The 13,442-nt window shown below is 39.3% G+C and overlaps 1 protein-coding gene and 1 long non-coding RNA gene across 8 annotated transcripts in view; one reads left to right on the forward strand and one right to left on the reverse strand.

The window, feature by feature from the left end:
- The window catches only part of FUNDC1 (FUN14 domain containing 1), a 161,836-nt gene that overhangs the window by 84,324 nt on the left and 64,070 nt on the right, over nucleotides 1-13,442 (reverse strand). For all 4 annotated transcript variants that reach the window (XM_085622958.1, XM_085622960.1, XM_085622959.1 and 1 more), the window contains exon 2: nucleotides 3,397-3,553. In XM_085622958.1, the coding sequence (XP_085479084.1) occupies nucleotides 3,397-3,553 (157 nt within the window). The remainder of the gene's footprint in view (nucleotides 1-3,396; nucleotides 3,554-13,442) is intronic.
- LOC146805686 (uncharacterized) overlaps nucleotides 10,670-13,442 on the forward strand; it is a 165,054-nt gene continuing 162,281 nt past the window's right edge. For all 4 annotated transcript variants that reach the window (XR_014967879.1, XR_014967880.1, XR_014967878.1 and 1 more), the window contains exons 1-2: nucleotides 10,670-10,807; nucleotides 11,324-11,466. This is a non-coding gene — a long non-coding RNA (uncharacterized LOC146805686). The remainder of the gene's footprint in view (nucleotides 10,808-11,323; nucleotides 11,467-13,442) is intronic.

Genomic DNA, 13,442 nt, shown 5'->3' on the forward strand with positions numbered 1-13,442 from the left:
CACTTTTTTCGGCCCTTTTTCCCCCCCGTACTCACTTCAACGGAATCACAAAATGGCGGCCAACACTTCCTCCTTCCATGAGACTATAGACAATACCGCACATATTTTCCGTACCCAGGACTTTCACACCACAACGGGTCAGTAGTTCATCCTAATAGTTATAAACACATGCTGACACTACTTCCACAACTGTACTGCAGCGGCCAGGGCACATGACTTCACAGCATAAGGCACACAGTGTGGGCTCACGCTTTAATACTAGAGTCGCGCACAAGCTCACCTTAGGAACATCACACACTAGCCAATACCTCACTTAATTTTCGTAGCCTAGAACTTTCACACCAGTAGGTAGGATTAGTTCACTTTGTACCCCCTCTATAGCACACCCTAAACACCCCACAAAGGTTACAGTGCTCCTACCCTCCTCTTTCCCACATTTTTCGCCCTTTTTCCATCCTTACTCGCTTCAACTGAATCACAATATGGCGGCCAACACTTCCTAGTTGCAAACGCTCTCAGCGCTCGCAGCCAATCAGCAGCAGGCTCATGCTCGTAACGCCTCAGCTAATCAGATGGCAGAATTCCCAAATATCGATATCTGTAATTTTCGATATTTCTCAAGAACTACTGAACGGATTTACACCAAATAAACAAAGCGTGCTTTCTAGACCAAGACCCTCCTCCCTGCCAAATTTGGGGTAATTCCGTTCACCCGTTCGACCTGTAGCCTTGTCTAAAGTTTCCTATGGAAATTAACATTGAAAAAACACGTTTTGGGACCCCCCTTTTTTCTCGGCCCCCCCTTGACGAATCACCCCCTAACTTTCAACATAGGAGCTGATATAAACAAAGAATTTGTTTTGAAAATTTCACGAAGATTCATCATTTAGCGCCAAAGTTATTGCGAATAGAATGTTGCCATTTTCCTGTAGTAACTCGGTCCTAACTCGAACTACCTACTGGCGACTGCCATTAGGTAATTTAAAAAAAAAAATATATATATATCCTTATGTGACCCTTGACATGTACCATTGCATTTTATTATTGAATTGCTGTGTCGTTTTTATACCAACCTAAGGGTGACTGAAATACTAGTATGCATTTCGAGTTACACGCATTTCTTAAGCATCGCAGCCATTTGATTTAGGGTTGTATTACTGCACATTTTCTACACAGTGTAATAAGCGTAGCTTTGTTCAGTGGGTTGTCACAACAAAAGGAGGATTCTAGAAAATAGTGGAGCCAGCTCCTGTATGTGGTTCTGTATCAATTTGTCATGATCTTCTCACATTCTTTCTCGTGAGAAGATCCTGGCACTTGCTTATTAGTGATTATCATTTAGTTTCACTCTTAGTCACAAGTTCCCGCTTCCATTCACTTGTATGGATTTTTTTTTTTTAAATAAATATGGCAAACAAATGTATGGATTTCAGCATTACATGCTCCAAACGATTAAGGGAAGAAGCCCAGGTGTGTTGAAACAGCAAGTGCCTTTCATTTTTTTTGCTTCCTTATTGGCTATTTTACATTGAACACCTTAGACCCTATAGGCTATGCTGAATATTGTGTTTTCTTTTACAATCACACAACATTATCCGATACCAAGAAGGCCTACTATTATTTAAGCAGATCATATATAGCATTAGGTGGCTACAAGCAAGTAAATGGCGGAGGCGGACAGTAGCACTTCACCTCTCTTCTAGAAAAAGATCTTAAACATGCATCAACAAAAAAAAACAAAAAAGGGGACAGTCGCTCACTTTTAGTTTGATCAGGCACATGCTCAGGGTGTGGGTACAAGCTAGCATTAAAAACAATAATGCTTTGACGATTTATAGAAATGGTGTCACATAAGAATTATTCCCCTATTGTAAAACTTAAAGGATCAAGATGCAAGTGCAGTGGTTACATGGGACAAAAATTTTAAGAAAAAGTTTACATTATAAAACAGAAAGATGTACTAGCTTCTAGTGGAGTTGAGTTCTTGCATTCAACAAGGCAAGATACAGGTCAGTCTCATCAGTGCTGGTCCCTCTATGCATTGTTGGTTCCTGCTTGTTCAAGTGCTCAAATTCAGACCCCTCCGCTCCTGTATTGACTCTTTAAATTGATCTGTACATTATCTTCTCACTGTGTGATGTGGTAGGGAGTAAGGGAGAAGGGTATGTAGCCCAATTTCATATGTAAAATCGCTCTAGATTTCTTTAATTCGCTATTGATCTCTTCCTAATAGGAATATAGGCGAGTGAATTGTTCCAGAAATGAAATGCATTCTACTGCTTAAAGCGCTCTGTTTTCAGTAAAGTCAACAATTTAATTCCTGGATTTAAACAAACGGTGTAGCTTTGGTCAAACAACCAGTTTTCACGAAGCAAACTTATTGATCGTCATAAATAGTATGCTGTCTTCCCCCCCCCCCACCCCCCAAACTCCCCCCATCAGCTTCCTGGCATTCCTCAGGCTTATATTAGCTAAATCACACCCAGTTATTAGGATAAGGCTCAACATAAGTAGACAAAGTTTAACAGCCTTCCCTCCCCACGCCTCTACTATGCCCTCGATACGGTCAATGTAACTTCAAAACAGGGCACCTAACCTCCCTTATACCCCATGCAGCAAATGACACATAACGGAGGTAATTTATTTTCTTACAAAAACTGCCACACTTCCCTATAGACTTAAACCTTCTGGGCATAGCCCCCATCTTGGGCCTAGGAACCAGTATGATCCCAGTGCGATTTGATCAGACATGACATGGCCCCCTATAATATGTTATCGCAGTCGCATCATTTGCCCCCCACCTACACCTCAACACGGCACATTTAACTGAAATGCTGAAATAGACCCCTCTTTCCCTCCTCTCTTTCTTCCTATTTCTCCCCCCACCCGTCCCATCACCTCCTTCTTGAATACTTCCCTCATTCTTCAAGAGGCACGTACTACACAACTTTTTGCTGTAATATCTAATATGGTCATTGTATCCATGTGGCAGATGCTGATGTTTCTACAATGTTATTTTATTTTAAAATTGCTAATAAAGAATTACAACACACAAAAATAAACAGTATGCTGAAAAATTAGGAAACCCAAGGGCAGAAAGCAAAACTTGCAGGCGACAGCAATTATAAAATAAATAAATAAATACATCGGGAAATCGGAAAGTAAATTTACATTGTGTTTTTTTTTTTTTTTTTTTTAAGTGGGGACTGAAAATAACTATGACAAAGCAAGAATTTAACATTACATGATCGGTCTAAATTTGAAGAGGACCGAATAATCTTGAAGGATAACAAGCTGAACGATGAGATATACAATTTCTTACTAAATCATGTTAGCACTTTCAAATGAATTAGTCTCTCCATGCTTATTATTAATGTATAGACAAAGATATCTTACCAGCCGGACACTCCGCCAATTACAATTTGAGTAGCCACAGAATATTTTTCAGTGATTGGTCCAGAGTTGTTGCCAAAGACCCTGCTCCACCAGTGATGACGTCTAGCATACTCTGTTATATCTAACACTTCAAAGGAGTCATCATCACTCTCGCGATCTTTGCAAAAAAATAAAAAAGGAAATTGTTAACATCAACACCTGTAAGTATTTTTTAAGAAAAAATGGTTCTTCGCGGCCTTTTTACAGACTGCAAGTACCAAGCATTTAATTACATTTAATGTTCGTTGCTCACAATCACATTATTTTAGGCATAAAACAAACAACATAGCAGTGCATAATTGGCACTAAACACTATACTGTCGAACAGCACAGATTTAATTTTGATTTGATAGAAACAGAAAGGAATATGGTAAATATATATATCTATTTCATAGTAAAAGATTTGAATTTTAGACCGAAAAACCCCTGTACCAGGATCCTATTGAGATTACTTATTTTTCTGATTAACTCCTGGCAAAGGTAGTTGAGAGATGAGAAAATAGTCAATACATTCTTTAGCACAGGGAACTGATACCCCTTTAAGGATGTAATAATATGCAAATACAGAGGACAGAGTAAAGGAAAGATTAATGTAGTGTGGTATTGTGAAATAAGGTTTGCTCTTTTCCCGCCAACTATCCATTAAACTATTTTATGTAAAACAACCTCTGAACCGACAGTGACTCAGCAAGATTGTTTGTACAAATGAAATAGGCAATTCGTGGCATCCAAAAAATAATCTTAGTAAGGGTTTTTATCGATTATGAAGGTACAGCATTGCATAATAGAGTATAGCTAATATTGAAATGAACTATTTACGATATGAGGTTAATCAAGTATACACAGCAAAGAGATAACAATTGTTTAATTTTAGGTTAAAATGTATGAGGGAACTTCCATTGCCTCTAGAATAACCAATTCACAGTGTATCAATCAAAGAGGGGCTCTACACAATGTCTTGTACCTCATTGTAAAACACGTTTCAAACAGGGTTAATATCAGTGCTTAATTTGAGCATGGTGGTTTCCAGTGCTCAACACCGGCGCTTTTCCAGAGAGCCAGTTAAGAAGACATTCATTTACGTGAAGATTATGTGATTTGCTCAGCATCACAGGATGTTGAGTCGATGCCAAGTTTCGAACCTGGTTCCCCATCTCCAAATGTGGCAGCTCTTGCCATTACGCCACATTCAATCCCCACTTTCAACCCCCACTAGTAGTTGGTTCTGTTCTAGCCGGTGCTAACAGAGTAAATGGGATGGTGCAAGCTGCCTCCAATACCCTTCATTGTCTGGCAATCATAAAGGTTCTTAAAAAAAGAAAAGAAAAAGATAGCTTATACGAAGTGTGATGGGTTGAGAAAAAAATGATGGGTCCAAAGCCATTATGTCTGGGTGTCCACCATCCCTTTTGACATTAATATGTGGTAGTGATGAGCTTCCAGTTGTGGCACCACCAATTTGTAACAGGAAAATATCAGCAGAGAGGTTTCTGTGTTTCTAATACTTAGTGAATTTGGGCAAGTAGGAATGAGTTACGCCATCCCTAGCAGCGTTGATCCACTGAATACACCTTATCTGTGCTTTTTCTGAATCTTCATCATTTGTTATCCTGTTGCCAATTTTATAGACCTGAAACTACCGTGTCTTAGTGCATCTTAATGTGTTAAAAATTATACCCACAGATGTTGCAGAAGCATGCTTTGTATGCAAAACCTTCATACCTATGGGTAATAAAGTGTCAAATAAAGACCTGTCACTGCTTTAGCAGTAACTGGTCTGGATACAAAAGGCACTGCAAAGTAAAAGATGGACAAGGTGGCAATGCACCAACAGTTTATTGGTTATGTTTATATCACTGAGCCCAACGTGTTCTTCGCAAAGTCCTTGCATTCCCTAACTTCAGAATATGAGCCAGCTAAGGATATAATTGTTCTAAAAGAAAATGGATGGGTTAAAAAAGGTTATTTTGAACTACAGCACAGGCATGGGGACTTCCACAAGGGCACAATTACCAACTTACCAGAGAATATCCCGGTTACATGGGAGAAGGCCACAGTGTATGCTCACCGGCCATTGTATCAGAAAACATGGCCATGTTTACATTGTGCCAAAGCACAGACCACTACTATGTTATGGAACACGTCCATCACTATCACAGAGAACATGCTAAACATTGTGCCATTAGAGTAATTGTGTCACAAAATAGTTGGCCGATTGTGGTTAGGGACAAAAAAAGGACATTAGCAGATAATATGACCTTAACAGAAGGTTCTACCAGCCAACAGCTAAGTCTCAGCAGGATGTTACAGCTGGGAAGAACCTTAAAACTCACCTAAAATGGTATTGTTTTTCATAAGAAAGCCTTTTTTATTCAAACTGTAAGTTGTATCAGTAATACCGTTACAATTCCCAACAAAAGGTTTATGGAAGTATACCAAAATACCCTTCCAGATATACTTAGGTTGTTCTTCAAAATAACCCAACACACTTTTTTGTTCAAAAAAACATTCGATATCCTAATATAAAAGGAGATACAAAAAGGGGTACATGTCATGAGCTTTTCAAAAAGACACTGAAAAGACGTCCACTCAAAAAATAATTCCGGGATGAAGAGGAATAAATGGGATCTCCCCTCCACCAAACAAAGAAGAAATTGGTTTTTCTTTTCAGAATGAACAAGGCTTCTGCAGCCCAAAGTTCATCACAGGCAAAACAATAAACATCATATCCTACAGCAGGGGTCTCGAACCTTTTCAACAGTAAGAGCTACTTCTATTCAATGAAAAACATTCCGCACTACTATTATTAGTGCTAACACACCAAAATAGATTAGATTAGTGGTAACCCTATGCAAGACTACCAGCTGTGATCACCTCAGAGCAGGATTACCAGCAGTAATGTAAAAGAGGCTTGGTCAATTTTGAATGCCTTTACAAGGGTAATACATATCGGCCACAACTGCAATACCACTGGCATCAAGGTAATAATACCATGGTAACAATATTTGTAATAAATCTTCCAATGCTTCATGATTATCATTTATCAGGTTTTAATATTTGTGGAAACTATGGGCTTAAAAATACACACATTTTCATCTGGAAGACTCACTTTTCAGTTTCCGTATATTAATTCAACCAAGCAAAAGCTTCTAGTGTAGTAGGCTGGAACGCACACAGGCAAGCTACTCATGGGTAGTTGGAGAAGCCTGTCCTACGGGCTATTTAAGCCATCCTTTATCTTCCCCTAGCCAGGAGGCAAGAGTTGCTCCATGATCACAGACAGACACTAATGGAGACAGCAAAACAGGCATGGTACGCATAGAACACACTTTAACAGAAAATGTCAGCAAGCAGCTCCAAACAGCCACGCATATGCTTAGCATTAGAGAGTAAAGAGCGTGGTAGCACCCTATTCTTTCACGGTAGTTACAGGCAAGCAGAAAAATGTATTCACCTGACGTGCTATGAGTACATATTACACAGGTATGGTCCACCATACAGTAAATTTAATTTCTGCTGCCAGACAAGACTGGTAAATGCAGGATGCCAATTAATGAGTTTATGTTACAGCACTTGCTCCAAGTCTTGTGGTTACATGCTGCTGTAACCAGGAGGCGTTGCTGTTAACCAATTCACTCCCACTCATTTTGTCAACTTCCAAAAGATAATATTGCATCCACAAACTATTAAATATACATGCGATCCATTGTTTTTACACAGGTTTTTGAAACATGCACCGAAGCCCAGGGAGGTGTACCTGTGACTTTCATACTTCATGTTTATCCAAAAATATTCATTTGTTCACTCTGGAAGAGGCAATACTTTTAGCTTCCATAAACATGTACCACGATATGAGAATAAAAAAATCAGATGTGTGACTAAAATACGCAGCAAACATCAAAATAAGTACCACAATTTTTAAATCTCAACTAGTTCACAATACTGAGTTATTTCCAAGTACAACTTGAGTGTTGACTAAGCAAAGCAGATACATTTGAAATTCACACCAAGGAGTCAGATTCTCTTTCATTTGGTCTGGTGTGGATAGGTCACCAATATTAAAACATGTTACAAACCTTGGGCGAGGTGACCTAGCCAATTCTTTTCGGATTCCTACACTCACATGAGGATACAAGAAACATTACTCCTCGGATGTAGAGACCTCAGCACTTGTAGTGTGTTATTCTTTTATAGAGAGAATGTGCTCAGGTCAACGACCTATCAAACTCTCTGTGCATGTACGGACTAGCAAATCCCCCCACAAACGACAAGTGAGCCTTAGGGACCCAATCAGCAGGCCAAAATATAAGTAAAAAAAGATGTGAATTTTTTGGCCACACATCCTTATTTGTCGACAAAATTACTCTACCCTGAAATCCAGCAACTGTCTCCATTACCAAGCCAAATGCATGGTCTTGAGAGATGCTACTGTTTGCATCCATTTAAGATTCAGCTATTTGGTGAAGTTTTGTGAGTGAACAATATAATCTGTGGGCATATTAAAGTGTACAACAGTGCCCATAATTCACCCATGTCGGGCAAATACACAAATGCTTAATCCACTCTTAGATTGTACTAAATGCCCTAAATCTAGTATCCACTTAAGTCCGGTCACACCAGATCTCTGGGATTCCTCACAAACTGCAATGCTGTCAAATGTCGATATTGTTTGAACAGAAGCATCTTCCCTAGTTATGATTGTCAAATATTGGAAAGCATTCGTTGAAAAGGAAAATTCACCAAATACAACTGATGGTCCACCCAAAAGCAAGAACATGAACAGAATGCATTTTATTTCCAGATTCCCTCTGCTTTTGAGCTGATCTGGAATCATGATCTGGTTATCGAATATCTTTCCTACATTTAAAATCAAAATTGGTAAATGAGTTAATGAGGGAGCTCAAAGATTAGATTACATTACTTGCCAAGCATGTTCACTATGAAAGACTCAGGCAATAGGAAGCTACACCTTTCTTCTCCAACACTCAATTTACTGAGTGCATTGACCGAATTCACACCATTTTTTATCAGTTATCCAAAACATTTGAGCTCAAGACTATATTCCTCAACAGATAAGGAATTGTCAAATGTATTCTATCCAATAAGGGGCCACATGCCACTCTGCACCAGAGAGATAAGATAAGATAGTTTTATTGCACAGTTAATTAAAACTTACAATTTCAGGTACACAACTTTTAAAAGAGATATCAAAGATAAAAAATTAATTATCAGGAGTTAAAATTGTGAGGTTCATATTAATAGTTTGCATTTTTGAATTGTTTGTTAGGGCGATGGCCCATAAGTTATAGTCAGAGGCGCTGTTTGGCTTTTACTCAATTTCCTCGTTTTGTTTCTGTTTAATTCTCTCCGCCAGTACGTCGAAGTATTTTGTAAATCTGCAGTTTAATGGAGTCTCCTGCGGGTTAAAACATAATTTGACTGCATGCCTACAGGTTCTAATGCCCTTCTGGTTCCATATTGCGCGTAGTAGGGATCTCCTTTTGTCCATTAAGATTGGACAGATACATACTATATGGACTAGGTCTTCAAGTCCTGTATTGCAGAGACGGCAAGTTTTGTCTTCCTGAATACGTTTCCATGGGGCCAGGTGGGGGAGAATTGGTAGTATGCCGAGCCGCAGTTTTACCAGAGAGAGCAAGGTTGTACGATGGTACTTAACAGAAGACTATGGAACGTGAACAGGCACATTAGCAAAAAAAGCATTTTGGTGATCTTAATTAGATAATATGTTCTTCACAGCAATAGGTGACCTTAGCCAACTGCTACTTTCGTTTCCATTTCCTCAGTACTGTGCTTCTTGTTTTTCATGTTCATGCTTCTGGAGCTGGCCCTAATCCTCTTCCCAAAGTCTTTAACACGCTGTTATTTTGTAGGTGTTGCGTAGCATCTGATATCGCTCAGTGCAGAAGAGATAAAGGCCTTTACTGAAGACAGTCTATGACAACCAGTACTATACAGTTACACAAGCACATTTTTCGTTTTAAAAATGCCATAAAAAACAATTAATTACAGTGTATGAAGCAAAGAAGAAAACTTCATCATGCTTTCGAAAACATAGCACAGTTAATAAATATCTTCATTTTAAACAACACTGGCTAAACAACATTAGCACATTTTTGTAGTTATCTATTAACAGTTTCCTATTATGTCTTACATAAAATTATATAGGAGGCCCTGGTGTGGTTGTTCATCACCCCATGGCTTGATAGTTTATTCATGAATTCATCCATATACAACATTATGTTCTGTTTTTTTTTTTTTACTTGAGGAGTGAACTTGGGTACAATAGTTTTATGTTCAGAGTATAAGGGCAATTGGATAAAGAATAATTTGTGCTCCATTAGCGTAATATTGTACAATTTAGGTGTTTAAAGCATTGTGCTTATTACGTGAAATTCCACTATTGCGCCATGTGGCGTAATTACACAAAAGTAAATTACGCACATTTCACACACCTCAGAATGATCTCCTAAAAACATATGGCAAACAAATCAGAAAGTAGCAAAAACACTCTTATTCATCAAAAGTCTAAGAAATTGGGATGCCCAGCATTGTGCTCTTTGAGTATCTGAGGCTGTCATTTATAAGTCGAGCCTTGGCAGTCTTCAAGACCTGCTGTAATCTATCTACAGAGGGAAATACTGCCAGCTGCTTACCATTGGTTCACGTCTGTCGGTCTTCTTTGGTGCATCCTTACTGGTTGGCACTCCAGTACATCATTTCAGTTTTGTACTCGGGAGCACCAGTCAACTATAGTTACCTTACACGGTAGCGGTTTATTTGTTCCTTTGGGGACTGCTTCAGTAAAGCAAAAGTGTTAAAGAAAACTTGGAAATATAGCGCTGCAGGCTGTGTGTCCCTTTCTCGCTCTCCACTCTTCCTCGCTCTCCAGCTCTGCTGGGACTTTGCCTTGTCCACCCCTCCTCCACTTTTTATTTTCTTTGAATTACTTGAAAAAAATAAAAAATAAAAATTCTCTCCGTTGTTGTGTCAGGCTGCGCAGCTCAAAATGCGGTCACACGTATTTCACTTTATGGTGTTTAAGGCAATCCATTTTTGCGCCGACTCCTCACTACCCATTCAATAAAGATATCGGAACTACGGTAGACCCTGACCTGCTGCTTACTTAATTTTAGCCAATCGGATTTGCGCAGCAAAAAACATGGTCAGCATTCTAGTGCACTTCACTTCCTGGTTCCTTTTTCCGGCTTCACTCTAACCGCTAACCCGCAGTATCCCACCCCGTCCAGGGAGAACACGAGCTTCGGAGACCCCGCACCACCCTATTTAATCGCGACCGCGTTCTGTTAATACTATCACATGTCCACTATCCAGAACCTCAGCTCTGTCGGTAAGGTCAGGGTTCTTACTCCAGACAGCTCTGCTGTAATGTTTTCTTTTTATATGCTGCTGTCGTCCAGCTAATTTACTTATTTGCCTCCATGTTTTTGCCATAACTGCAGAAGCGAGGCGGCATTACTCTATTTTTGTTTTACACCCCACCCTAAAAAGAAAACTTTTTGCTGCATACTAAGAGAGTATGTTTTAAATTAACAACAGTTGCATGTTTTAGAAATGGTTTAAAAATTGTAAAAAGTGTCTTGTTTGGTGATGGCCTGCAGTGATCGGTTTGTTGTTTTCAGCGCCTCCTTTTTTCATCCTAAGGAAGGCTTTTAAGAATCTGATGCAATCACCAGCTTAGAAACCCGGTATCTGTGTTTATCAGACCCGGGAAAGCGCTGGGACTGAATCTTTTTGCCTTCAGGCAGCGTTCCTTGAATATTTTAAGAAATACGGTATTATTCCTCTGTAAACATGTCTATATTTTTTTTTCACATGAGCTATGTTCATTCGATTTCTTTTATAGACCCCTTTGCCAATTCAACTAAATGGGATGTAGGATTACGTTCAAATAAGGATCCAGCAGCGGAACGGCCACAAGACACTGACCACCGTGCAAGGGACGCAGATCATTATGACAAAAAGAAACTTGGGAAAGCTTTCAAAAAGGTAAAGGCGGGTAAAGTACAAATTACATTGCACACTGTTGCCCTGGTCTCAACACGGCTCTCTTTCCCTACACCACCGTACCTTCAGTGACATTAAAGCTAGCGCATAAAGACACTTTTGCTTAAGGACATTTGGCTCTAGTAGCCCTCTCTATAATGCACATGCTGTCTGAGTTTTACTAACAGTACAACCGTATTTGAACACCTGGTCAAGCGAGTATGCTGCAAAACACACAGGATGATGGACGGAATGTTGCACATTGGCAAAACATTCACCCCCAGTCACAGATCTGGGTTTAATCCATCGTTATTTTGCTCACCACGCCACCCCAGTTCAGACATGGCCATATGCAAATCAGTCTGGACCCTGTGCCTCATGGGAACAGTCCAGCCCGAAGAGAGTATGCTGTTCAATACTTCTGTTGAGTGTATTATTACTTGGGAATGATCGGTGGTACTTGCATGACAAGAGAAAGGTGATCTTTCATCTCGAACCAATGAATATGGAAAACCTGTTATCATGTAATTGAAAATAAACCACATATTCGAGGATCAAATAGCAATACTTATGTCCTCAAAAACAAGATACCCAACAGTTGTCTTTGAACACAGGGACACTTGGAACCATTTACTGGACAGCCAAAGCCAATAGCTCATCTTCGAGACCTATTGGCATTGGCCAGGGCCTCAAGTTCTAAAAAATGAATTGGGAGGGAGGGGGGGGGGGGGGGGACGACTCGCCAAGTTGGGCAGAATGGGTGACGTCACCTCAGGGTGACATTACAGGAAGGGGCATCAGAGTGCATGTTCGTATGTGGCATCACAGAGAGTGGCATCACAACCCATGACCTCACAGGAAGTGACATCAGATCTTAAGACCTCACATATGTTTAGCAGGTCTATCATGAGTACATTTGAGCGCATGACAATATTTAACAAATTGGATTTTGCATTGGTGTTGTGCCAAAATATTGAAGCATCTCTGATGCAAAAGCTGGGCCTCAACTTGTACGTTTATTTTTTTTAAACCCTGCCACAAAGAAATTGGCTACAAAGAGAAACGTGGCAGCAAATCTGTTCTGCTTATTTGGTTGCAATGTCAACATATTTGTTGGAGAGATACGTTTTTTGCCTAGTCCTAGTTTTGAATCAAGGTAGAATAGAGGGTTAATATGTCTCCTGCAAAGTACATTATGTAACGCAATAGGTCTCGCTTTAATGAAAGTTTGAGTTAGTTGCATTATAATTAGCAATGCCAATAGATCAAACTTTCAGTAATGCGAGACCTATTGCATTGCAAATTCTGGTTATTTCAAGTGGTCCAAGCTCTGGTGAATAGAACAGTCACTTTAGCCCAACACAGCCAGCCTATGTAAACTCTCACTTACAATATTAAAGGGAAATATTTATTAAATGTTATTTTAATGAATAATATTTTGGTTTCTTTACACTTACTTTTAGCACTATTTCAATACTGCTAAAATATGGATAACATAAAAGATAAAAATTAAGGCCACCTCCTTTATTAGAATTACGTACAATGTTGTGTGCTCCAGTTCCAGTGACCGTCACCAGGAATCTGTTGAATTTACCAAGAACTTTTAGAGAAGGTAGAAGGCCTTTCCGTGATGCACAGATGGAGGCATGTTAGAGTTTGTTCACAGGATTTCGTATTGAAGATGCTGTTGTATAAGGTTTGTCATACCGTTTCTTTGTTTATACACACTTGAGATTTGATTTTTCAAATGAGACAGCTCTTGCATTTCCAGCCTTCTACTTTAAAGACAGCTCAGCTAGGTTTAAACATATTTACATTAAATGTTTACCAAACATTCACCTTTAAAAAAAAAAATTCGGACCAATTTTTGATATTTTAAGCTTATAAATAAGGTTGTGCAAGGACTCTATCCTAAGCATGCAACTCCAGTCCTCCACCTTTTTGAACAAATCAAATAACTTAAAACGTTGCATTTGCAT

This window comes from Triturus cristatus, chromosome 8 (genome assembly GCF_964204655.1).
Source record: "Triturus cristatus chromosome 8, aTriCri1.1, whole genome shotgun sequence".
Taxonomy (NCBI): Eukaryota; Metazoa; Chordata; class Amphibia; order Caudata; family Salamandridae; genus Triturus; species Triturus cristatus.